Below are 27,314 nucleotides of genomic sequence, written 5' to 3' on the forward strand. Positions count from 1 at the left end.
CTCCATCTGTAGTAAGGTTTTGAGTTGGACAAAATCAGGGCTATAGTGTCTATCAAACTCGGTGTGTGCATGTAAACTAATGGGAATTACACAAGTACAAAGTGGGAAGAATAAATTGACCATTGAGAGATGAGGGTGCTAATCACTTCAGGACTGGGCTGTATTTTATGAAATCTTCCAATTATATTTTTTACCTCCCTCTCAGTATTTTTTTTTCTTTTTTTCCCAAGGCCATGTCTCATACTGTATATTTGGAGTATTGTATTTATTTGCTCTCATTGACTTGTACCTCATTTCTTCTCTATGTAATGGTTAATAATACTTAATAGTACTTCTGATTAATTTAACTCGATGATCTACGCAACCAAATAATTTTGCAATTGGATCCATGTGGCAGACATCTCTGCTTGTACAAAATCCCAGTGGCCTCATGGATGCAAGGATCTACTTGCACAGATCCAATGGCAGGATTAGGAGTCAACTCGGCCATTTTCAGAAAGCATTGAGTCTAGAGTCAGAATATGGCAACCCAGTACTCTAAGCACAGCATGACATCAGCGCCTCATGTGATCCCTCCCTTTGCCATGGCCCTTTGCTCCATTTGCAGTGGGAATGGTAGCCATTCCCTCCTCTCCCATAGAGGCAGAGACAGTGGCCTTGGGTTCCTTTCTCTCTTCCATGAGTTGCAGCAGGAATCCCGTCCCCAGTACCAATCCCCAAATCTGGGGCATATCTGCTTTGGTGGATTGTCTGGGCCCACTTCATGTTTCTCCTCTCGCCACACCCTATTGTGGTAATGTTGGTGAGGGCCACCAGAGCACCGCATCTTTGAGTTAATTCCCCAGAGAAATGAATGGGGGACTCCCCATCTCAGGGCTCTTGCTCTGGCTGGCTGCAGACTCAGCCTTGCATCAGTTACACTTTTAAGCTTTTCTTAGAAACCATGAGGGCTGGAAACATAGTTTTTAAAAAAAAATGAAGCTGAAATTGCAACATAATCATGATTCCAGGAGCTGGGGCCCTAGGCACAGGTTTATAGCACATATGCCTTAATCAAGCCCTGCTCAACTCATTTTCTAATCTGTTAAGATCCCTGTTTAATTTTTGTGTAGTCTATCAACAGTTATCTTCTGTGTATCAGAGTTTATATTAGTGCGATTTAATTCACTGCATACCCATTTTTCTTTTAACAGGTTTATTTGAATTATAAACTACAAACAATATGTATTTACTTGATGGTTTTACTTTATGATTTAAAAACTCCTGAATATTGAAAAGCTTTAATAAAATGCTCAGGTTTTTTATTATTTATTGTCTCAGTGAATAACAAAAACACAGATGCCATCATTTTAAAAAAGGGTTATAAAAATATAACAGTTCAGCAATAAACGTTTATCGCCACCTGGTAATAAATAACTGCCAGAGTTTTTCCTGAGAGACTAATTCATTTATTTTTCTACCTGATTTTGTCTGTCAAAAAAAAGAGTCTGTAATATTTATTTTCATCACAGTCTTTTATTTTTTTTATGGTGTCCCTATTCTATTCTTCTGTTGGGTTCCTTTCCTGGAACATAATTTCCAAGCAGGAAGAAGAAATAAGTAACTACCTTTGAAGACGATGATTCATCTGTTTTATTGATTAATTAGCATAGCAGTAGGCATAGGATAAATTTAAAAGATCTTTTTGAGAGATCAAACATATATTATTAACGTCAGATCTTGACGGTCTCTCCGGCTAGAGGCAATCACAAAAACTTTATGAAACGTTGTACTTCTATACAAACTTATCCATATTTCTAAATAGTCCAGGTAATTATATTCTGAAGAACAGACTTCTTAAATAAATTTCAGGGACAAACCACTCTAGTATGTACAAAATCAACAGCAAAATGGATCTCCCAATTGAGATCTAAAGAATGAGTGGGAAGTGTTCCAATCACCCTTGTGGAAGTACTCATCACTTTTTAATCGATTAAATTTACCAGCTGCTGGTATCCTACAGCTGTGAGTCAGCGCTCCCTAAAACTGGGGCTTCCTTTGTAAATGACAAGTAGCACTGCTTCTGACAGTGTCAATTCAGTGCAATAGAGTACATGCAAAGCAATTTTACAATTGGCAAACTTCATCAAATTATCCTGGGAGATACAGTATGTCTGATGCTCTGCTTCAGAATATACTAAATGACTCATTGCCTTACTAGACAAGATGAAAATTCAATATTTTGTGCCTGAAAATGTATGTTATTAATTTTTGTGGGGGAGGCAATCTAGATCAAATAGCTGTATCATGGCAATAGCATTTCATTTTAGCATATCTGTTCACATTCTGAGGAGAAAGAAGACTGTTATAAAGTTTAATTTTAAAGCAGTTTTATGAAATATTTAGTTTTAATGAAAGTGAATACTTAGTAGCATTATCATGCCTCCTCTATCTTCCTTCTATATCGCTTTTAAAATTATTTGACATAGCTATGTGGGACCAGATGAGCAGCATCTAGGCCTTCCTTGTCAGGAACTGTTTAATGACAATTCTGCCATCTCAAACGTACATTTTCCAAACTTTTTAAAAAACGTAAACTAAAAAAGCAAAACCACCAAAAATAACCAATCCCCCCCTTTTTATGCCATAAAAGCATAAAAGCAGCCCCGTGCATGCAAAACAACAACAAGCCTTCAACCAATCTAGAGGAAAAACAAACCATGATCAATGAAAACTTCCCTCCTGACACACAAAATGCATGATTGCCTACACTAGAGCACAACATTGAAAGATACTCCTTTAACTTACTAAATTCTATGCACAGTAGTCATCCAGTATTTGATTAAAACTATTAAAAGCACTTAACATCTCAGCTGTCCATTCTGCCACACCTATTCCCCACTGTCGCCAAAAAATAAAACCTCTTAAAATTTTAGTTCCATACAATATCTCTATTTCCAACCACCTCTTTACTACCCTCTTCTTCAGATTCTAACATAATATTTTAAAATAAATAACATGAACTAAAATAAACACTGCAGAAACTATGTGGTGCATGCTACACAATCAAAGCAGCCTCATCATCTGATTTTGTAAAAATTTTATTCTGCCCTCATTCACCTCTGCTGCAGACCATTGCTGTCTCTTTCTATGCCAGTCTTTAATCCTGCAAACACTTCAACGTGAGTGTAACTTTGATTACATGACTTAAATGTGGGCATGGCAAGGGCTGTCTCCAAACACCTATGCACGAGTTTATGTACATGAGTAGTCCCAGGCGGAGTGAGTAAAGTCATTCACATGTATAAACATTTGCATCATTGCAGGCCTTGTTTTATAATTATCTGTGAAGGACCACACACAGTAATGGTACTATATAAATAATAATTTCTTCAAACCTATGGTTCCTAGTTCTGGTCTGCTCTGTGAACTAAAATATACCATGAGTCATAATTTCATAACCTTAACTTGCTTAAATACTTAAGTCATGCCACCTCTTAAATCTATACAACACCAATTCTGCCAATCTCTCTTTATATGTAAAACCTTCCTACTCCATTTATCATCTTTGTTGTCCCAAACTGTGCTCTCTCCAATTTAATAATATTTTTCTTTTATCTCACTTGAACTAACTTTTCATAGGTAATATGGCAAAACAATGATTAAAGAAAAGAACTCCTAATTTCACAGAACCATGAAGATACGCACATACTTTAATGAGTCAGCACAGGACATTTTAGTATAATCCTTTCCCCTCTTCTTTTCTCCCCCATCATTTTTTTGGTTCTGTTTGTTTATGGCACACTCCTGTTCTGTCATGTCTAACATTAAGTCTTTGGGGCAGGGTTCCTGGGCCTGATTTTCTGAAGTGCAGAGCACCCAAAACTCTGGTGGAAGTTCGTATTAACTGATAATGCTCAGCACTTGAAAATCAGATCCCATGGTTTTACTTGACTCTCTGAAGTCCATAGCAAACATCCGAGCACTAAAAAATAAAATAAAAAAATCAGCAATAATTATACTATTTCTTCAGGTGACTAAATAAGATGGCCTGATTCTCATAAGTACAGTATGTTTTCTACACAGGGCTGGCTCCAGGCACCAGCGGAGGAAGCACATGCCTGGGGCGGCACATGCTAACGGGCGGCACAGTCTGAGCGGTTGGTTTTTTTTTTTCTTTCGCAGTTCGGGCAGCTGCTTCTTTTTTTTTTTTTGCTTGGGGCAGCAAAAATGGTAGAGCTGGCCCTGCTTCTACACTATGAGTTAGTGGTGTGATTTCTCTGCTTGTGTGGACACACACTATAGCTCTCCTTGATTTGGCATGAGCATAAATAGCGGCATAGCCACAGTAGCATGGATAGCAGCAGCAGAGGCACAGGTTAGTTGTGCCATGTATGTATCCAGTGGTTTCAGATTTACCTGAGAGCTGGCATGAGTATGTGTACATGAGCCGGGGAATCATACCCCTAGCTTGTAATGTAGACATTATCCCTCTCTAAGGCCTGGTCTACATTATGGGGTTAGGTCAAATTTAGCCATGTTAAGTCAATTTAAAAATCAATGCGTCCACACAAGCAACCCCATTCCGTCAACCTAAAGGGCTCTTAAAATCAACTTCTGTACTCCTCCTCGGCAAGGGGAGTAGTGCTAAAATCTACTTTGCTGGGTCGAATTTGGGGTAGTGCGGACGCAAATCAATGGTATTGGCCTCCGGGAGCTATCCCAGAGTGCTCCATTGTGACCGCTCTGGACAGCACTTTGAACTCTGATGCACTAGCCCGGTACACAGGAAAAGCCCCGGAAAATTTTGAATTTCATTTCCTGTTTGGTCAGCGTGGTGAACTCAGCAGCACAGGTGACCATGCAGTCCCCCCAGAATCACAGAGCGTAGAATGTTTCTGCGCTCCCCCTATCATCTCCATCCCTGAGATTATCGCAGATTAGAAGTTGAAAAAACTGCACTCATGATGACATGTTTTCTGAGCTCATGCAGTCCTCCCGCACTGATAGGGCACAGCTTAATTCAGTGGCAGAGGCCAGGAAAGAATTAAGTGAGCACGAAGAGCAGAGGCAGGATGCGATGCTGAGGCTAATGGGGGAGCAAACGGACATGATGAAGCTTCTGTTGGAGCTGCAGGAAAGCCAACAAGAGCACAGATCCCTGCTGCATCCACTATATAACCGCCTACCCTCCTCCCCATGTTCCATAGCCTCCGCAACCAGATGCCCAAGAACGTGGGGCGGAGAGAGACTCTGGGCACCAAGAAACTCTACTCCAGAGGATGGCCCAAGCAACAGAAGGCTGTCATTCAAACAGTTTGATTTTTAGTGTGGCTACAATAAGCAATGTGGCCTTGTCCTTCCCTCCTCCCCACCCCGCCCGGGCTACCTTGTCCGTTATCTCATTTTTTTTAACTAATAAAGAAAGAATGAATGGTTTCAAAGCAATAGTTACTTTATTTTGAAGGGGGGAGAGTGGTTGGTTTACAGGGAATTAAAATCAACAAAGGGGGTGGGTTTGCATCAAGGAGAAACACACACAACAGTCACACCAAAGCCTGGCCAGTCATGAAACTGGTTTTCAAAGACTCTCTGATGCAACAGCAGCGGCGACGGTGAACTGAGCAGGCTCCAGGCTTGCCGTGGTATGGTGTCTGCATGGGTAACCCATGAAAAAAGGCGTGAAATGATTGTCTGCCATTGCTTTCACAGAGGGAGGGGCAACTGACAACATGTACCCAAACCACCCGTGACAATGTTTTTGCCCCCATCAGGCATTGGAGCTTAACCCAGGATTCCAATGGGTGGCGGAGACTGCGGGAACTGTAGGATAGCTACCCACAATGCACCGCTCCATAAGTCGATGCTAGCCACGGTAGTTAGAATGCACTCCACCAACTTAATGCGCTTAGTGTGAACATATGCAATTGACTGTATAAAATTGATTTCTAAAAATTGACTTCTATAAAATCGACCTAATCTCATAGTGTAGACATACCCCAAGGTACTGATTCCTCACCACTGGGATGACCATTTACCTATTATATGGATGCTTAATCCTACCTTCTCTATCTTGGCTACATGCTTGTCATGACTTTCAGAGATGACATCACAGAAGACAGGTTTAAAATTGCTCCTTCAGAGCAGGCATAGATCCCTCTGCCATTCCTCAATAATGGACCCAATTGTCTTTACAATTAATCATCTTGGGGTGCCCTGGGGTGCATTTCAAAAAAAGATACATTAGAATCGGAAAAGATGCAGAGAAGGGCAACAAAAATGATTAGGGGTATGGAACAGCTTCCTATGAAGAGAGATTGAAAAGACTGGGGCTCTTCAGCTTAGAAAAGAGATGACTGGGTGAGGGAGGAGATATGATAGAGGTCTATACAGTCATGACTGGTTTGAAGAAAGTGAATAAGAAAGCGTTATTTACCCCTTTACATAAAACATAAGAAGCAGGGAGTCACCTGATGGAATTAATAGGTGGCAGATTTAAAACAAACATAAGGAAGTACTTCTTCACACAACACGCAGTCAATTGTGTTCATGGAGGATAGGTTCATCCACGGCTATTAGTCAAGATGGTCAGGGATGCAACCCCATTCTCTGGGTTTCCCTAAACCTCTGACTGCCAGAAGCTGGGACTGGAAGGCAGGGAATGGCTGACTCAATAATTGCCCTGTTCTGTTCATTTCTTCTGAGGCATTTGGCACCAGCCACTGCCCGAAGACACGATACTGGGCTAGGTGGACCATTGGTCTGACCCAATATGGCTGTTCTTACATTCTCCTGTGGACACAGGTTTCACTGCAGATGGGCTAAATGTTCTGTTCTGGTTTGAGGGAAAGGCCTGTGCCAGTCTACCACATATTGGGACCATTTTGCTCATCTTAGAGAACATACATTACAGTGGATGAGAATATTTGATTTTCAGGGAATCCCTTATTCTAACCTTCTGGGTATTCCAGTAAGTGAGCTGAGCCCAGGATCAGACAGACTTTTGACAATATACAGTAGGTGATTGATGGTTTAGTCCTCAAAAATGAGACTTCTTTCTTTCTATTTCCCCTCCTCCCCCACATCATTCCACAATTGATCCTTCTCCTGCTCATGTAAATAGAACATCTGTCAATTGCCTGATTGACTCACTCTTTTCAAATCCCATCCCAAGACCAACAGTGTCTCTGTGACCTATGTCAATTAACTCATTCTTCTAAAAACAATTAGTATTTCTCCCCGAGCCTGCCAGTTTCAATATTTTCAGTCACTCTTCCCCAAACTTGCCTTTTTGTCTTATCTGACCCTGTCATAAGTACAGATGACATATTCTATGATATCTGCATGGAAAACTCTGCCCACAACCATCATTTGTATTTCTATGCAGAATGTAATAATCTATGAACTATTTTGTGACATCTTTGCATAAAAGATGTTAGAAAAAAATAAATTATATTGTATTATAATACACTTGTAAACCATATTTGAGTATAAGCCTCCAGATGGTAAAGGTTAGGGTCATACATTAACCCTTTGATCTAGATAGCCCCTTTGAAAGATTAAAGTTTGGCATCTAATGAACCCACAAGTTTTTGAATTATTTTACATTTAAATCATGGATTTCTTACTTTCATCCATCATTAACCTAATTGATCTCATTTAAACATGCAAATTAGGGCACTGAACTTTCACGTTCACAGATATTATTCTTTACTGCTTACTCTAAGTATCTTCCATGTTTCATTTGTTTCAATAGTTCATTAAACTGAAAAGCTTAAACAAGATAATTTTGCTTATTAACAGTGTTTACATAATAACTGAGGTAAATATAACAAATTCTCATTCAAAATTCAATATGAATAGGTGATTAATATATATAAAAGCAGGATCTTGGCATTCACATTCTTATTTTTCAGCTTTTTAGACATATCTGGCACAAATAAACAAATGTGAAAATATCATAGAATATCAGGGTTGGAAGGGACCTCAGGAGGTCATCTACTCCAATCCCCTGCTCAAAGCAGGACCAATCCCCAGACAGATTTTTACCCCAGAGAAACGGCCCCCTCAAGGATTGAATTCACAACCCTGGGTATAGAAGGCCAATACTCAAACTACTGAGCTATCCCTCCCCCCTTTTTGTGAGGTACAATCCAGTTTCTTAGACTCTGAACTACAAAAACAATAAACCCATGATGGAGGTGGTATCACTGACTGATCATCTAAAATGCTTAAAATTCACTCCTAATTAGGTCACATTTTTAGATTGACATTAGTCTCATTTGGTTTGGTGTATGTACCTTAGTTATTTTCTCAGAGGTAAAACACCCTGACCTTCAGCTATGCATAATTGTTTTCTTTACTTTTGTTTTCTATAAGATGCCTTCTCTTAAGCAGGTAATTTATTTCTGGTGGAAATTAACTATTAACCAAGACATTGTGTTCCACCAAAATCAGACAAGTAAAAATAATGGGCCAGATCCTCAGATGGTGTAAACTAGTGCAGCTCTGTGGATTTCAGTGGCGCTACTCTGATTTATGCCACCTGAGGATCTGGCCTCATATTATTTCCAGAGAGGTGTAAACTAGTTAGAACAGTAGTGCTAACAACTGTAGTATATGTTTTCCTTTGTGGCATAGCTACCCCGTGTGGGTAGATAGACAGACACACACTGCACTACACTGGTTTTTACACAGTTGTTCAAGTGCATTGTTTGTAATTTGCTTATCTGTTGTCTCTACAGTTCATTTTTTTATTATTCAAAATGAATACAGGCATTTCCTAAAGAATAGCCCTCAACCGTTTTAGAATAATTGTCTAACCCTAAAGAAGGGTCCTGATACTCAATATAAGATCATTTAGTAATAACTAGAAATGAAGAAATTGTTAGCCTATCACAAACGTTTTGTAGTAAAAGCCCTTACAAGAAGATTAGCTGATGGCTGCAAGCTCGTCAAACTGATACTTCATTGCAGATCTGTGAGACCGCCGATTAAGAATTTACCAAAAATTGCATCAGCAGATATCAGCACAATATCTTTTTTACATAATACATATTTAACACATCAGTGCTGTCATATGGGAAGTATGGTCAGCTTATGAGATATGCTGCAGAATCTTTCAGTGTGTCTTGTGGTATTGGTCTCATTACAGCTGCCATTTTAGAATCACTATGATTATGCCTGAAGTTTGAACAGGTTTGATTTCATTTTAAAGCTTCAAATGAAGCCTCCTGGGACTTGTGCCTTGGTGGAGAGAGTCGAAATGTGCTGCTGCCGGGAGTGCAAGCAAAGGCTTCCAGGTACACGGTACAATACAAGTGAATCACTGCAGCACCAAACTTTTATAGTGGCAGTACTGTATCTGCGACAGAACAGAAGAAGGTTTCAGAGAGTGAGCACAGGAGTAAGTAATAAAACTAAATGTTTCTCTGAGATTTATTTTGGTTTATTTTTATAGCTTATAAAAAAAACTACCTAATAGTCAGTGGCAGCTAGTCTAAAAACAAACTTCCACACAATGCCACAGAGAATATTATTCTATTCTAGGTTTATCGTTGACTGTAAGGGTCAGTGGAAAAATAGACTTGGCAAGAATGTCATGCCACCACTAATCCCCATTGGGCAAGCATGAACTAGATTACAGCCAAACCCTTTAGCAAGACAATGGCAGTAAGACTGCCCTGCAGGAAACAGAGCATGACATATGGATGGAGTGAGAGAGGATATAAATTAGTGATGGGTAAATCTCAACAGATTGGAGGGGTTGGTCCAGATAATCATCCAAAATTCTGGATGTTTACCCAAACTTTATCTGAATTTTCTTAATATTTGTATCTATTTCTTAATATCTGCAAAATAGGCCTGGGAACCTCATGAAAACAGACACACTCTCTCTATCCCCAGATTTCAAGCACTGATCATGTTCTGTCTCTCAAGATATCCTGCTTTTAGTCAGGCTATAAACAACACAAGAACAGGCAATCCTGTAGTTCTTCACTTCTGCACCCATAACAAAGAGAGCAGAAGTGCTCAAAAAATATTTTTAAAAGAGCTAACTGAATTTTTTGAACCTCAAGTGTCATGTTCATTTCAAGTACTGAGTCATGATTCTGGTTGGTTTGAACTGATCTGGTTTGTCCCATCCCATTTGGGAGGAAAAAATGTAAGCATTGATATCAATATATAGTTATTAAAGGTTAATATTGGTTTTAGTTTTGGCAAGTTGTTGTCTAACAAAGTTGCTGAATAAAGCTGATGTGTGGGTTTGTAGAGGCTTCTTTACAAAATCTGTGTGTATGCTCATTTAGAGTATCTATTTTACATAGCCCCATCTTCTAGAGCAGATTTCATTTCACTCCATCGTTCCACAAGTTACCAATAAAACTTTGTCATCCGTTTAGTGAGACATCTCCTCTTTCTCCTGCTCTTTATCTGGATGAAGTTACATCTACTTAGCCACTCTGAGGAGTTACATGTTTGCAACAAGCAGAATGTTAATTTCAAGCATAATTATAGAGTGGAAAAACTCAGAAAAGAGGAAAGTAATGGCCAAAAATATTTATCATCATCATTTATTTGTAAGTACTGATGGTGCTATGTGAGGCACAAAAAGTCAGTCCTTTCACTGATAATTTATAATGGAAGGAGTTTACAATGCAAGGGAATGTCTACATGAGGATGTTGAAGCAGATTAGTTTGTTCACTTTAAGTACTCTGAATTAACTATGCTGTACTAAGGTACGTTCACACCACTTTGTTATGGCAGTGTAAGGTAGTGTTCTTGTTAATTGTTGTGTCCACACAGCTATGTACTTCTTCAAATTAACTATGTAGCATTCTGGACAATGGTGTGCTGCACAGCTCTATGCATTCTGAATTTTTTCTTACAGTGCATTGTGAGGTGCCTATGGAACCTACCAGAATTCTGGGACTTGGAGCCAAACTAACACACTCCCATGATTCTACCCCTGGAAGCCCATGATTCATCTGTATTTTGTCAGGGATGATGGACACACTGATGAGTTCTGTGATCATGAAAGTTATTCATATGAACAGGATGATGCACATGAATTGGCAATTGAGCAGCTGGGTAGGCTTAGACTGGCCGCCTTGGAGGCCTGTGGGTGCTGTGATAATACAGCTACAGGTGGAGGAGGAGCAGGACGATGAAATCGAGCAGTTACTTCTGCGGGGCATTTATCTGGAGCACCTTTACCTAGTTCCACTTCTAGGCTCAGCAAGCTAGCAGTGTCTGGTGGGACAGGATAGGAATGCAGAATTGGGATGACCAGGAGAAAGCTACCTTCCTAGAGATCTATGCAGAGTTCACCCTAAAGCTACAATGATAGAACACCAACATGAGGGCTCCTCTCTGCATGGAGAAGAGTGTGGCCATCACTACCTGGAAGCTGTCTATCTCTGACTGCTCCCAGTGAGTAGCTAGTGTGACAAAGTTCTGTCCTTGACTCCATGGGCCCTGAGTTTCCTGACGGATTTTGCTAGCCTCAGAGGCTCACTTTGACCCTCCACATAACCCTTCTCTCTCTAGAGGCAAGGGTCACAGTCTACTGGGCCGTTTTCATCATAAGCCAGCAAGGGAGGTGAGAAGAAGCAACCCTCCCTCGCACAGTCTCTGTTGTCTCCCAGTATCAGTGATTAATCAGGGAGAGGAGGGGAGCCCAGGCCCACCCTCTACTCCGGGCTCCAGTCCAGGGACCCTAAAATTAGCAGCTATGGAAGCTGACTTTTTGGAAATAGGACGTGAACAATTCCCTGGTCCACTTCCCCACAGCAGCTCCCACTCAATATCTTCTTCACAATTACCTCAGGGCCTCCTTCCTTGCACCTGATATAGATTTGCACTGCTTCGTTCCTCCAACAGCACAGCTCCCTCCTAAAGCTCCTGACACCCACACCTCACTGACTAACTGGGAGGCTTTTAACTAGTTCCAGCCAGTCCTTGATTGGCTTCAGGTGTCCCAATCAATCTAGCTATCTCCACTGCCTTTTAGAAGGATCTTAATTGGCCCCAGGTGTCTTGATTAACCTGGAGCAATTGCCATTTGGTTACCATGGTACCAGGAATTTGTTTAGCCTAGGGCTAACATCCCTTTTCCTCACTACTTTACTGTAGCCATCTGGCCTTCCCCATCACACTAGTTACCTCAGAAAAATGCCTCAAGTTGCATGGGAAATAGGGTCAGGGATTCACCGTGCTCCTACTACATGGTCAGGAGGTAGTTTTGGATAATGAACATACTGTAAACCAAGGAAATGACTGATATATGCTTGTGTATTGATTTTATTGGGGTTGATAGTAGGGGTTAAGGTTGATGTTATAGGGAGAGCTACTTCTCAGTGAATTTTTTCAGCCAAGTTGTACCAAATCTTTTGTAATGAGTTAACAAATAGCATAGGTAACAAATAACAATATTTGAATTACAAAGAGTTAAAGAATGTAATGCAAACTTAAGACCAATAGAACTTTTGCATGTCCAGACTGTTGCACACAAATTCCTGCTGGTGGGGTGCTTGAAACTGTTCTTCTTTTCCATCCCGAAGAGGCTGATTGGTGTGGGAAGTGCCTGCAATTTGGTTGATTGAAAGGTAGGTCCTAGTCTGGTGTGTTCTCCAGAGTTTACAGGACAGGGCTAGGTAGGGATGCTGTGCATGAGCTTTGTAACAAAATATGCTCCAGACCTAGGAGGGTCTTGTTTAAAAAGGCAATTGGCAAACCAGGAACACATGCAGAGCTGCTATCTGCCAGGATGACATATTCCCAGCTGGTGCAGGAGTGGAATGGAAACTACATGCATAAGCAACCCTGAGAAGGTTGCCAGTACGCAGAAAAGAGTTGTTTAAATCCTCCTACATAGCTGTATTGTAATACAGCATATTCTACTTATTGGGAGAGCTCCTGTCTGCAGCATTTTCTAGCTGGTTTCTGATAGAGCTCTCATGAACAGCAAATGCATGTGACATCACCTGCAAATATGCAGTCCAGGTGCTCATGGTGTGGGTTCCTTTGCTTTGATCTGGCACTGGGACCAGCTCTGGGAGTGCCTCCTCACCTTCATTTGCTCTGACACTATCTTGCAGATGTCTACATTCCAGAGACTATTCTCCAGATGGAACTGGAGGTCTGCAGGCACAATGTTATAATAGCTGTGTGAACTCACCACTACCTGATATCAAAAAGGGACACACCTGGCTGCGTGCCAGCATTTAATTAGAGAGAGACTATTTGGTGGAGATGACTCTAGAGCAGTGGAGGGCACACAGGTACGGCACACAGACAGGCTGAGCTAGGTGTGTGGGATAGAATGGGGAGGACTGTCAGAAGCGGAGTGGTTAGAAATGCATTCACATAAACCTTAAAGCACACAAACTCATTGCAAAGAAGAGTTACTTCGACTCCAAACAGGATTCATTACTGCTACCTAAGGAGCCAAATAATTCATTTTTTTAAAAATCGTAGTGTACACAAGGCACTTTAATGAGAACAAACTAAAGTTATTCTGATGTAACATCCCCATGATAGACAAGCCCTAACAATAATGACTATGGCTCTCCTTTCTTAGGCTCTGACATAAAGAACATCACACAAAGCTGTGTTAGTAGGGCACAAAGTTGATGATTTAATCTCTGCTGCTAACATCACCTTGCATTTCTATGGTACTATCAAGCAAAATACTACATAAACCTATGGTCTTGGTGTTGAAAACCTATCTGAGAAAACCAGTGAGACTTAACACCCCCCACACACTTGTCCTCTCCCCTCCTCTGTCAAACAGACTAAGGACTCAATCTCACAGTCCTTACTCTGGGAAAGCTCTCATTGACTTGCTAGGAGAATTGAGGGATTGGACTAGAAGAGAGGTATTTGTATGTATTTGAACTCATTAAGGACTTAAGTTTTATTTTATGTCTAGTGACAGTACACCTTCACTCAAAACCAGAAAATGTGTGTGGATAGGGATAGATAGATTATAGATATTACTTACAGTGTATTTCTAGAACCTGCCTTGCTATCTGAGGTGTGGAGTTTAAGGACTCATGGTCTACTCTGCAACTTACAACGACGCCATCATCACTCCGATCCGCTCGGAAATCCAATGTGCTGCTAACTGTGAATGTCCTGCGATTTGCATCCTCTTCTTTTAAATATTTGACATCTGCAAGAACAACAAACAAATGTAGCTTAATGACTTTCAGGGAGCACAATGCAATAGGAGGCGGCTCTGGTATATATCAAATCCATTTCTAAAACTTTTCCCCTAGTTGCTTAAAAAATAAAACCACACACTATATAGCCACACATCCCATTATTTGTCTGATAAAAGAACCAATACTGCCATTGCTATTCCTACATGTAATTTCAAAATCAACTGCTGAGAGCCTGACCAAGAATTTTAACTGTTGGCATGGGTAGGAAAAGCTGTATTGCAAGCATGCTATGCAGGAAGAAATTACATGATATATCATAGAATCATATATCGAGAGGTCATCTAGTCCAGTCCCCTGCACTCATGGCAGGATTAAGTAATATGCAGACCATCCCTGACAGGTGTTTGTCTAACCTGCTCTTAAAAATCTCCAATGACAGAGATTCCCCAACCTCCCTAGGCAATTTATTCCAGTGCTTAACCACCCTGACAGGAAGTTTTTCCTAATGTCCAACCTAAACCTCCCTTGCTGCAATTTAAGCCTATTGCTCCTTGTCCTATCCTCAGAGGTTAAGTGGAACAATTTTTCTCCCTCCTACTTATAACACCTTCTATGTACTTGGAAACTATTATCATGTCCCCTCTCAGTCTTCTCTTTTCCAGACTAAACAAACCCAGTTTTTACAATCTTCCCTCATAGGTCACGTTTTCTAGACCTTTAATCATTTTTGTTGTTCTCCTCTGGACTTTCATCCATTTTGTCCCCATCTTTCCTGAAATGTGGCGCCCAGAACTGGACACAACACTCTGGTTGAGGCCTAATCAGCGCAGAGCAGAGCGGAAGAATTACTTCTTGTGTCTTATTTTCAACACTCTTGCTAATGCATCCCAGAATAATGTTTACTTTCTTTGCAAGAGTGTTACACTGTTGACGCTCATTTAGCTTGTGGTCCACTATGACCCCCAGATTCCTTTCTGTTGTACTCCTTCCTAGGCAATCATTTCCAATTTTGTATGTGTGCAACTGATTGTTCCTTCCTAAGTGGAATACTTCGCATTTGTCCTTATTGAATTTTATCTTATTTACTTTAGACCATTTCTCCAGTTTGTCCAGATCATTTTGAATTTTAATCCTACCCTTCAAAGAACTTGCAACCCCTCCCAGCTTGGTATCATCCGCAAACTTTATAAGTGTACTCCTATGCCGCTATCTAATCCATTGAGGAAGATATTGAACAGAACTGGACACAGACTGATCCCTGTGGGACCCTACTCATTATGCCCTTCCAGCTTGACTGTGAATATAGTCTGAGGACATAGAGAGAGGTCTGTGTTGAAGATGATCCTCATCTTATGGGCCTGAGTTACAGACAGGATGGTGATGGTCTGCAGTGATCAAGAAAGGAGAGAGGGAGAGAGAGTGTAGGGGAATTAAGAACTGTTTCAGCCAGTTTAGCTTTTAACTTGAACTGATGGCCAGACATCCACAATCAATTAAATCTGCAATAAACAAAACCAAAATCAACTAAAAGGCAGGAATGCCTTGCCTCTCTTCATTATCTCTACTATATCTACATCCCAATTAGAAATAAGCTTCCTCTGAAGTCCACTAGAGAAACACAGTTTTTTTCTTATGTTTTTTTAAATCCCCTTCATAGTGCTACTGAAGGTAAATATTTCAAAGTCTACCTATCTAATCTTATAGATATGTGATACAAGGATACTAGGAAAGCAATGTGACTTTTGTTTTATATATATGTGGATAGAGTAAGACTGCAAGTGCTTTATTCATTTTTTTATGAACTGGTTCATCTGTGGGTTAGCCAGGATTAACCTCAGCCATGAATTAAATCTAAACCCAAAGTTGAGACATCAACACCACTGTTCAGATTTAAATGAAACATCTCATTCTAATTATTATAATTTGCTGACAAGCCACACCCACTTTTGAAATAAAATTCCTTCAGACCCATCCTTTCTCTTGCTGTATTCAATTTGCCTCTTGTTCTTGAGGAGCTGTACTTTAAGGGTCTCTTTTGTTCAGTTTGGGCTCTGAGGGAATGTCTCCACTGTACCTTGGAGTGTGCCTTCCAGCTGGGGTAGACAGACTCGCACTAGCGGAGCCTGAGCTAATGTGCTAAAAATTAGCAGTGTGGATGCTGCAGTTTAGCCTGGAGCTTGGGTTCTCAAGCCCACCCGGCCCCCTATGCTTGAGAGCCCAAGCTCCAGCCTGAGCCCCAACACCCACCCAGCCATTTTTAGTGTGCTAACTCAAGCCCAGCTAGAACAAATCTGTCTACTCCAGCTGGGATGTTTGCTTCCAGCTGTCATGTAGACATACTCTAAAGGTGCTGGGCACCTTCAACTTCAATTGACTTCACAGAGTTGCAAACTCTTAGCTTCTCTCTATATTGAGCAGGGCTGGGACTTTTATTAAAAGAGCCTCCTTGTATGATGCATAAATGAGAGCAGAACAGAAGAACCAACAGATGAGGTTAATGTGCACAGAAGTTAATGTGAGAGCCACTTATAGACTTTTTGGATTAGTTTTATTTTGTACACAACTATTTATACTGCTCATTGATTTTTGTTTATTTTAGCAAAACAGCAACCTGGTCATATTGATTTGTGCTAATGAAGGACTTAAAATGAATTTTTCTAAAGAAATATACTACTGAGATTGCATGTGTCCTGTGTTTCCTAATCAAAGGAAAGGAAAATGCAAGAGGTTTCAGTTTTACAAATCATAGTAAAATCCCATTAGGGAGAGGAAAATGACCTAAATAAAATTTCCATGAAAAGTCAATTTTAGAAAGCATATCTAAAATGTAATAAGCTACATCTTTTTAGATTAAAAATATCTATGGAATAAGAAAGATGGGCTTTATCACTCACTCCAGATAATGTAAGAATCCAGGTAGTTAAGTAATTCTGATTTTTGCTTCAGAAATAATTGTCTTCCCCACCCGGGCATTTTTCTTCCTGTTGGTTGCTAAGCATTAAGCAGATTTCAATTTTTGCTGAGGTGACTATCAACATTTATGGATCAGAAAGCTGAGAGAAATATTGACCATGGATAAACCAAGGTTATTATATTCGTAAAGGAGGAAAATATTTTAGCCTAGATTTAAAAAGTGCCTAAAGTTTGGATCCTAAATGTAACATTAAGCACCTGAATAAATAGATTTATTTTCAAAAGTGCTGAGCACCCAGCAGCTCGAATTATCTGGAGATCAGACAGCTCCTAGGCATCGGCAGCCTTCACTTCAATGGGAGCTGCTGGATGCGCAGCACTTTTGAAAAATGGAGACCACTTCTTTAGGAGCCTTTTAGATGCCTGTTTCTTTAAAATCTTGACCCTTAATTGTCAGTGAAAAAATAAGTCAATGTATGTACTTTTATATAAACCCTGAATATCTGGATCATCAAAAATATCTATACATTTATCTATAATGGCCAAATATTTTTAAAGTAACAGATTTTTTTCTTCTGAGAATCACATTCATTAGAGGAAGTGAAGCTTAAAGTCAAGGAAACCCCCACACCCCCATGGAAACAAACAGTTTTCTTGGAACTCACTGTTTGCATATGCACTCTGACTGTTTAACACTTTTTGTTAGCTCCATATTATTGGTCTTTGAGGAGGGAAACAATATAAACTTGCTGATTTATCACTCATTGGTTATTTTCAACCAATTATAACCTTATATTGCTCCCATATATGTAACAAATATCCATTGAAAATATATTTTTCCATATTTTAACTGGGCAAATCTGATATTTTGGGCTTCTGTATACTTTTCATCTGGTTTTGCTTTAACCTTGCATTATAATCTGAGAAGGTTAAATTCTACTTTCAGCTGGAGTTTTGTTAAGCCAAAAAGAGTACCACATTTCTGATCTCACTGCACATATTAAAATTAGCAACCTCATTTTAAATTTGCCATTTTGTTGCAAAAATATTAATTAATTAATTACTTTTTACTACACAGGAAAAAAACAGGAAAATAATTTGAAAATATTTCTGAAAAGTGAAAACTAAAACCACATTCAAGATTACATTTTCAAATCAGTGGGTAATAAATTATGTGACAAATAAGTATTGTATATTTACTTTCTGATAATTTGAATCCCTTAAGCTAAATTTAGGGATGGCACAGTCAGTTGTATTATTGAGCAGGTAGAAAAAAAGGATTAGAAAGCCAAACTTCACATCCGTATGCTAATTATATATATATATATATATATATATATATATATAAAAAAGAGGCAGAACGTTAAAATATAAGGAATGTAATGCCATGATTCATGCTCAGCCTCTCCCATTCTTAACATCGAGCCTGCTAAACAGGTCTCTCTTACTAGATGATGATTCCTTTTTTCTGCTAATAGAAATGCAAGCAACATTTTAGGTTGGCTTTTTTATCCCCGGTTCCGTCTCTGAACTGAATGTATTCGGTTTTCATATTCTTTTGCACCATGTATAATATACTGTAACACAATTGGATTTACTGGTGCTAGACAGCAGAACTCCTAACCTTTAATGTCAGGTGCATTAGCATACAATTTCATATCTATTTTCTCAGATTTATCATTTCACCTTTTCCAGTGCACAAAAGCTAATGTACCTTCTGCTGATGCCATTGCAAGCTAGTTAGGTTATTTTATTTGTAACCTTCATGACAATGGCAATGTGCTCTTCAGAAGACCTAGAAAACTAAAGCGTTCAAGGCTTTCCTCTCATTTTTATCTTCTTCACTTTCTATTCCTCCTCACTTTCAACACCTATTTCATCCATTCTATTGAGTTTTCTTTCTTATGTCCATCCCTTAGGTACCTGCCCAGAAAGCCATGTGTTAGTTTAAGATTAAAATCCCTAAATTGTCTGCTTTGCTGCTATTACATTTCAGCTGAACAGGAAATGCATAATTACTGTGCAAGCCTGAAAGATCGGATTTAAAAAAAAATCTGGTGCCATGAGTTGCCCTTGCTTATGTCTGCTTACACCTGTAGTTCATTTAGGATATTGGCACTACCTAAGTTTATTTTCCATCTTTTGATGGCACTTCTTGCATACATTCACTTTGACATCTCTTTTGAATGACAGCTTTGCTGGCATAGTACAGCATGTATGTGATGTCCTCTGTTACATTTTGCCTTTTAATTATATTGCACAAGGTGCTACTTTTCTCTTGGTAGTTCTCAAATTATGGGTCGGTACCCCAAAGTGGTCTTTGGACTGGCATTAGACTTGCTGGTGCCCAGAGCCGAAGCCCGAGCTCAGGGCCAAACTCAAAGCCTGAGCTAACTGCCCAGGGCTGAAGCATGAGGGTTTCAGCCCTGGGTGACAGGTCTCAGGTCTGGCTTTGGCCCTGCCTCTTGGGGTGGTGAGGCTGGGGAAGGCTCACACTTCCGTCCCCCCTCCTGAGGTCGTGTAGTAATTTTTGTTGTCAGAAGGGGGTAGCGGTGCAATGAAGTTTGAGAACCCCTGATTTACCATCCTGCAGGCTGAAAGACTCCACTTTCTGATTTTTTGCTTCCCATCTTCACTCGACCACAAGAACTCAGGCATATTTTAACCTACTTGAGCCCAAAGTCCACGCCTCTTTCCAATCCAATTTTCTGATTTTGAATTGGAAACTTCTCAAGACAGGTACATTGAAAAGAAATCATATTTCTGTGAATATCAACCATGGTATCTTTAACTTATAAATTTTGCATATTAGTCTTTTTTTTTAATTATTATTATTATGTATTTCTCTGATTTCTCGGTGTTGGTGGATACCAAAGAAAGTTGAACTGTTTCTCTTATTACCACCACAGATTTTCTTGAAGCAGCTTTTTGATTCACTAACAAAAACCATAATGCCAGACAAGTGTGTGAGATACATAGATACTAAAGGAATGATTTTAAAATAATAGCTACATGGAAACAATCACAATTCTGACAACTCATTCACCAGATCTTTTAGCATATTAGATGAAAATGACAGCAATAAAAACCAATACCAATTTTCTGGGAACATGCAAGAGTGGATCAAATGTCAAAATAGCTGGAGTACTGATAGAGACATGAACCTGGTACTCAAGATGATTGTAAAGCATTTTATGATCCATCTCAATTAAGGTGATATTATGGCCTTAAGATAACTATAATTAAAAATAATAGCAATATGACTGACTTTTTTTTTGCAAAATGTTACAAACTATAATTAAAAATTATAGTTTGTAACATTTTGCAAAAAAAATCAGTCATATTACTATTATGATGAATATTGATCAATTCTTCCACATTTACATAATAGAATTGATTCTTGCACGTTTAGATAATGTCCATCCTTTTATAAAAATGAAAGTGATACAATTCCAAGCAATCCTCCTCATTAAATGCTTTAGTTTTGATGTTGACACATATTTACATAGAAATGTTTTTCAATACCTTTAATCTCTTTGTCATTCTTGAACCATCTGATATCAGCTGCTGGTTTGCTACCAGAGGTCTTGCAGGTTAGCTGCATCCTCTCTCCCTCCATAACTGGTGAAGTAAATCCACTAATCTGTGGCTTCTCAGGAACACCTAAGAAACAATCAAGCAAATAAAAGATACAGCATGTTGCCAATCAGCTACTTTAAGCCTTTGACCAGAGGGCTGTCAGTTGATAAGGTTAACCTATTAGAGGTCAATTTCCAAAAGAAATAACAGATAGGTTTATTCACTTTAGGATTGACAAGCCTAACAACAAGTGTCACTGAATTCCGTTTTCTATTTTAAACTGACCAGTGAATCTGAACCATACTAGAGTTTAATTGAAGAAAATGAACAAGTTTTATATGTTAATTTTAAACCAATCCAGATTGTCTCATACTTTATGTTCAAGTTCAGAATGACTTCCTATTGCTCGATATATAGTGGATATCTTCATTTTAAGCAGATTATTTTGGGTGGGAGGCATGGAATATATTAACTACTCTTGTTAAAATGAAACACAACCAGGAACAAAATCCAAACTGATCGAGCTGCATTTTAACAGACAGTTCCAGCATGAATTCAGGGAATCCTACCACAAAAGGAGAGCAAAAAGAAGGGGGGGGGGTGAAATCCTCTCTTTTCAGATTTAAATAATATATAGTAATAATGGGCCCAATCCAAAGCACACAGAATTCATAGGAATCCTTCCATTGATTCAGTGAGGTCTGGATCAGGTACTATGCCCATTAAACATCATACTCCAAACATTAGAGATGGCAAGGATTATGTTTTGAGGAATGGAGGGAGATTTAAAATACAGAACTGTGAATAAAATTGAGACTATTTAGTTATATTCAATGACTGGCTTAGTAACACACAGAAATGACTTATTTTGAGGGGATATATCTTTCCACAGTTTCTAAAAGCTCTTATAATACGATTAGGTTTACCCTTTACATCTGGAATGTTTCAGTTAATTCACAGATTTTCATTCCTGGATAAAGGGATCAGTCACTGAAATTCCGCTCTGTGCTTTGCATCTTTCAATGTGGTTTGTTCGTGTCTCTCCTTTTCCAAAGGAAACCGATAAACACTGCACGCAATCAAACATTACTCCAAACACAAACAACAGCACCTATCGCAGTGTACATTCCGTAGTAAAACTACTCCTACTTTTCAGGGGCACGAAATGGCATCTTTAATAATCCCTGTACATTAAAATCTTCTAATCCAAATCAGACCAGTGAATAGAAAGAATATTTCTGCATATAAATCATCTTTCTGATTAAAATGATGGCATGGAATAAATTACAGAGGAAAAAAAAGAACATTACTCTCATATAGGGGCATCTTTAGAAGAATTTTAAATGTGAGTTTCTAATAGACAAATAAAATTATAGTGAGACAGATGTTTCTGAAACCTTGCTGCTGTCTTTTTGCTGGAAAAAAAACGGAAGATGTTGGAAAGCAGTCATGTAAAAAAAAAAAACCCAAGCAAATAAAAGTAGAACTAAATAGACCATAAAAAAAATCAAGCCACCCTGATTAGAAGCTACTGATTAGATGTCTTGCTTTTTACCTTTGTAACACCCTTTTATCTAGGTCCCAATGCCATTTAATAGGTTGAATTTGACTAATCATCTATTCTTTGGATCTTGAGATGGCTCTCTACAGAAAAAAAATTAACCCTTAGGCAGTTGTTATCCCAAAATACTCTCTTTGAGTGGATATTTTTTGTCCTTAATGGAAAACTTGTGAAGATTTTTGTAAAATAGACTCAGTGGGACTCACAGAGGCATATTTCATATCCTATGCACAAAACCAATTCCCTGGATGGATTAACTTTAATATTACTAGCACAGAGAACATCTTCCATTAGTCCTATTAAATTCAACTGCCTGCTTTTCTATACATAAAAAGCAAAGCAAAACAAAACAAAATGGGGGGAAAAAATCAGTCTTTAAAATCGTATCACTTGTTAGGTACACAGGTGTGTTTCAATGAACTATAGCAATTTCAGCTGATTGGGCTACTGACATTGATAGAATCACATAAAGCTCGGCGCTGAAACATTATTTTTGGGCATCGCTATGAATCTATTGCTTTTTGTGTGTGTGTGTCTCTCTATAACCTTTGGGGAAAACAGCAGAGCATTTAGAGGATGAAGCATAAAAGAAGCAAGCCCAGTGAAAATATGCACTTTGTAGAGGAAAAAAGAAAATAGAATGAGCCAAGAAAATGCATAGCTAAGGAAAAACTATGAGTCTCTAAAGCCCTTTTTGATTTCATGCTCTCTAGTTTTGTCTCCTTTGCCCTATACAGTACATTGTTAGGAGATGAACACATGCACCCTGTTAACCCCTTTGGTGCTTGGGATATAGAGGTTATGTCCATTTTAAGGAGCACTCATGTGGTACTATTGATGTGCACTGTAATTCATGGTCCTGCCACATCGCACATAATAAGGGGCTTGCTATTCCTAAGCATGGTTCTAGTCAAGCAATCTTTAGAGAAAGCAAGAGTGGGTGTTTTACATGCGTCTGCTGCAAAGTTTTCTGAAAATTCACCCTAGAAATATTTACCAAGATTTGAGAAATCTTAGAACTCATCTCTTAACTCATTTCACTTTGGTATTCTCAGCCGGCTGTACTTACCCAGAACAGTGAGAAAAGCCTTGGAAGTTTTGACAGGCATAGTAAATAAAGAACAGGTGTATTGCCCTTCATCTGACAGAGACACATCACTGACGCTGATGCTCAGTTCATGCCATGAAGCTCGAACCAGCTCAATTCTGTTGTCCCTCAGGGCTGGAAAACAAAATGTATATGTTAAAGATACATTAATACAGTACAGTATGTTATTCAATAGGTTTAAATGCAGCAGTCTAATGAACATTTTTAATTACAAATTGATTATATGGAGACATAGACCAGGTTAAAGATAGATTATGGTGTTATTTTTTCCTTTCAGGGAATTCCAACATTTCAACAGTTTTTGGATAGTCTCAAAATCAGCTGAAAAACAAAATATGACCATCGAAATTATTACATATTTAATATTGGGATTCAGTGATGTAACCAGTCTCAGCTACATTTTGGTCCCTTGCATTATATCAAATGATATTAAATCATCTGAACCACTACACAAGTATGCAACAGAACAATGAATCCAAAATACCACCCCATGATTTCCGTTTGTTTCCCAGAAACAGGACAGGACAGTGACACAATGAGCAGGGGTGAATATGACTAGCACCAGATGGAGGTTTCGGGGCAAGGTATAAAAGTGAGTCCCTTCTGTCCAATGCTGCAATGGATGTCTGTAGGGATGAACTCGGTGGGTTTCAGGGAACTTCCCTATTTTTCCTCTGGAGGATCTAAATGTGGGAGGGGAGAGTGGTCACTTATCCCTCCTCCTCTCCCCTTCCCCCCAAGACAGCAAGAGACACCAAACCTAGTAGATTAGGAGAACTTCATAAGGAAGGGATATGGTGATCAGATAAACTGCATTGGTAAAGGATTCAAAGGAGGTACTCTTTAAAGAAGTGGAATCGGGGGCAGGGGGTTGGGATTCCTATGACTGGTATGGCATGGAGCCAACCCACACCTCCTTTATAGCCCCCCCTTCACCTTCATTCAAGGGGGGATGATAGGGTCCCAACAGTGGGTTGGCTGGGGACCAGGATGGGTAAGGGGGGAGGGCTGAGAGAAGCTTCCCTTGGGTATATGTACATGATTATGAAATTACCTGCACCATACACTTTTATATTCTGAACAATGCCTCACATTAAGCAGTGGGGGCCATTTTCTGGCTTGTAGGAAAAGGTGTGTGGCTCCTTTAATGACTAGAGAACCAGAGGGACTTGCTGCAGCTGCCTCAAACCAGGTCAGCAGACCCATCACTCTCTTCTCCCAGTCACCAGAAAAGAGGGAAGACTATTTTGGTCTATACTGGTGCAAGAAAAACCCTCTTATACCTGGACCAGTTGAGCATCACCTACACTTCCACCCATGGAAGTCGTTAAATACCAGATTTTCTCATGATCTGCAGTGTGTATTACTGTAGTTGGCTCTTTACATAAGAACTTAAGAATGGCCCAACTAGGTCAGACCAATATCCCAGTATCCTGTGTTCTGACACTGGCCAGTGCCAGCAGCTTCAGAGGGAATGAACAGAACAGGGCAATTATCAAATGATACATCCCATTATCCACTCCCAGCTTCTGGAAGTCAGAGATTTAGGGACACCCAGAGCATGGGGTTGCATCCTTGACCATCTTGACTAATAGCCATTGATGGACTTATCCTCGATGAAAATACCTAATTCTTTTTTGAACCCAGTTGTACTTTTGGCCTTCACAACATCCCCCAGCAATGAGTTCAATAGATTGACTGTGTATTTTGTGAAGAAGTACTTCCTTATGTTTGTTTGAAACCTGCTGCCTATTAATTTCATTGGGTGATCCCCTGGTTCTTGTGTTATGTGAAGGGGTAAATAACACTTCCCCTATTCATTTTCTCCACACCATTCATGATTTTATGGACTTCTATCATATCGCCCCTTAGTCGTCTCTTTTCCAACCTGAACAACCCCAGTTTTTTTTAAATTTCTCCTCATATGGAAGCTGTTCCATACCCCTAATCATTTTTGTTGCCCTTCTCTGTACCTTTTCCAATTCTAATATATCTTTCCTGAGATGGGGCAACCAGAACTGCATGCAGTATTCAAGGTGTGGTCATACCATGGATTTATATAGTGGCATTATGATATTTTCTGTCCTATTATCCCTCCTTTTCCTAATAGTTCCTTATATTCTGTTAGCTTTTTTTGACTGTTGAGTGGATATTTTCAGAGAATTATTCACAATGACTCCAAGATCTCTTTCTTGAATGGTAACAGCTAATTTAGATCATAATTTTGTGTGTACAGTTGTGATTATGTTTTCCAATATGCATTACTTTGCATTTATCTTCATTAAGTTCATCTGCCATTTTGTTGTCCAGACACCCAGTTTAGTGAAATCTCTTTTTAATTCTTTAGTCTGCTTTGAACTTAACTATTTTGAGTAATTTTGTATCATCTGAAAACAATGACACCTCACTGTTTACTCCTTTTTGTAGATCTTTCATTAGGGTCTGGGAAGGATGTTTTCCCTCACCACCAAATTGGCCAAGGTGAGAGGGGTGTGGGGGGCTGGGGGGGGGGGGTGGAGGGAGATTCTGCCTTACCCACAGTGGGTGAATATGAAATGGGAGTTAAGCTATCATGTTGCAACTAATTTTGTAAGCATGGGGCAGATGATGGAGGTATACAGCGATTGGAGAAAATGGACTGGTAAAGGATTTAAAGGAGGTATTATTTAAAGGAGTGGAAATGTGTGTGGGGGGGGTCTGGGCTGCTATGACTGGTATGGCAGGGAGCCCCCCCTCCCCTTTAACCTGGCAGGGAGCCGCCCCTCCCCTTTAACCCAGCAGCATGTTGACTGGGGACCAGGACGGGTAAAGGGGGAAGGCTGACAGCAACCCCCACCCCATGGGTATACACAATAGATAATGAATTGCCTGCAATGAACTGTTTTATCTGCCAGGTACTCTCAGCCATTTAGAAATAAAGTTGCAGCCTAATTAAACCATATCCACTGTGTCCTGTCCTCCTTCCAGCACAGCCAGACAAACTCTATTTCCTACCAGCTTAGTAATACACAGTTCCCCGCAAATGGTGTTTTTTTTTTAAATATCCATTAGCACACACAGTGGTTTGGAATATCGGGTTTCCCAAAGCATTTTAAGGAATTATTTGCTATTAAAATGATGATATAAACTCTACTTCTTCATTCTTCAGATACAATGGGTATCAACATCGTAAGTGTAACAATTTGTAGGGATGACTGAAAAGGAAGAATTCTGTTTTGTGAAAAATTTTGAGGTTTCAGAATTTGTTTTGCATCAGAGGAAATAAAAAAAAAAGAGAGTCATCCACCTCAGAATAGCCAAAAACCTTATGGCCTGGTTGAGTTTTGGGGCTACCAGCTCTCTGACAGCCAAAGTGCAAATAGGACAACTATAATAACCAGAGCATTTAGGTTTATTTACTCGGGAGAACCAAGATGTACAGTCATTGATATGGACTAATATGCAACTTCCTCTTTGGGAGAGGCTCCACTCTGACTCCTATGTTAGAATTCAGATCCACAATCTATTTCTATCTAAACCCTGATGAAAATTAATCTCTATCATGACTCTTTGGTTGCTAAATTTGGATGTTCACAAATCATTGCAAAGCTATTAAATTGCTGCTCTGGGCGCCTACTAAGGCAGATCTGCACCAAACTTAGCAGTTCTGACAGAGCCTCATCTACCAGCAAAAAATATTTTTGAATCTGCTGCCTTGAAGGCAGCTCTTTTGCACTGACTTCAAGTTGGATTTATTGGTTGCTTCAGGGTAGGTCAGCCAAAGCCTGACGTATTCTCCTTGGGGCCTGATGACTTAAAGGTGACAACTTTGAGCAGATCTCACATCCGAGTGTGTCATGAACTGCTCCAAGGCACTGCAAATAGTGCTTGTAGTTGTCCATGATGGACATATTCCTGTCACATGAGAGACTCCATCCAGAAAATAGGAGGAGAAATATACATAACATAAGAAGAAACATGATTAAAACCACAGAAGATAAAACAATAAAGCCATGTACCGGAGGT

At 39.5% G+C, this 27,314-nt stretch overlaps 1 protein-coding gene across 6 annotated transcripts in view; it reads right to left on the reverse strand.

The window, feature by feature from the left end:
• The window catches only part of CADM2 (cell adhesion molecule 2), a 516,203-nt gene that overhangs the window by 143,609 nt on the left and 345,280 nt on the right, over window positions 1-27,314 (reverse strand). For all 6 annotated transcript variants that reach the window (XM_054046941.1, XM_054046929.1, XM_054046910.1 and 3 more), the window contains 3 exons: window positions 23,271-23,423; window positions 20,587-20,724; window positions 13,986-14,156 (listed from right to left, as the gene is read on the reverse strand). In XM_054046941.1, coding sequence (XP_053902916.1) covers window positions 13,986-14,156; window positions 20,587-20,724; window positions 23,271-23,310 — 349 coding nt within the window. In that variant the 5' untranslated portion in view covers window positions 23,311-23,423. The remainder of the gene's footprint in view (window positions 1-13,985; window positions 14,157-20,586; window positions 20,725-23,270; window positions 23,424-27,314) is intronic.

This window comes from Malaclemys terrapin, chromosome 1 (assembly GCF_027887155.1).
Source record: "Malaclemys terrapin pileata isolate rMalTer1 chromosome 1, rMalTer1.hap1, whole genome shotgun sequence".
Classification (NCBI taxonomy): domain Eukaryota; kingdom Metazoa; phylum Chordata; order Testudines; family Emydidae; genus Malaclemys; species Malaclemys terrapin.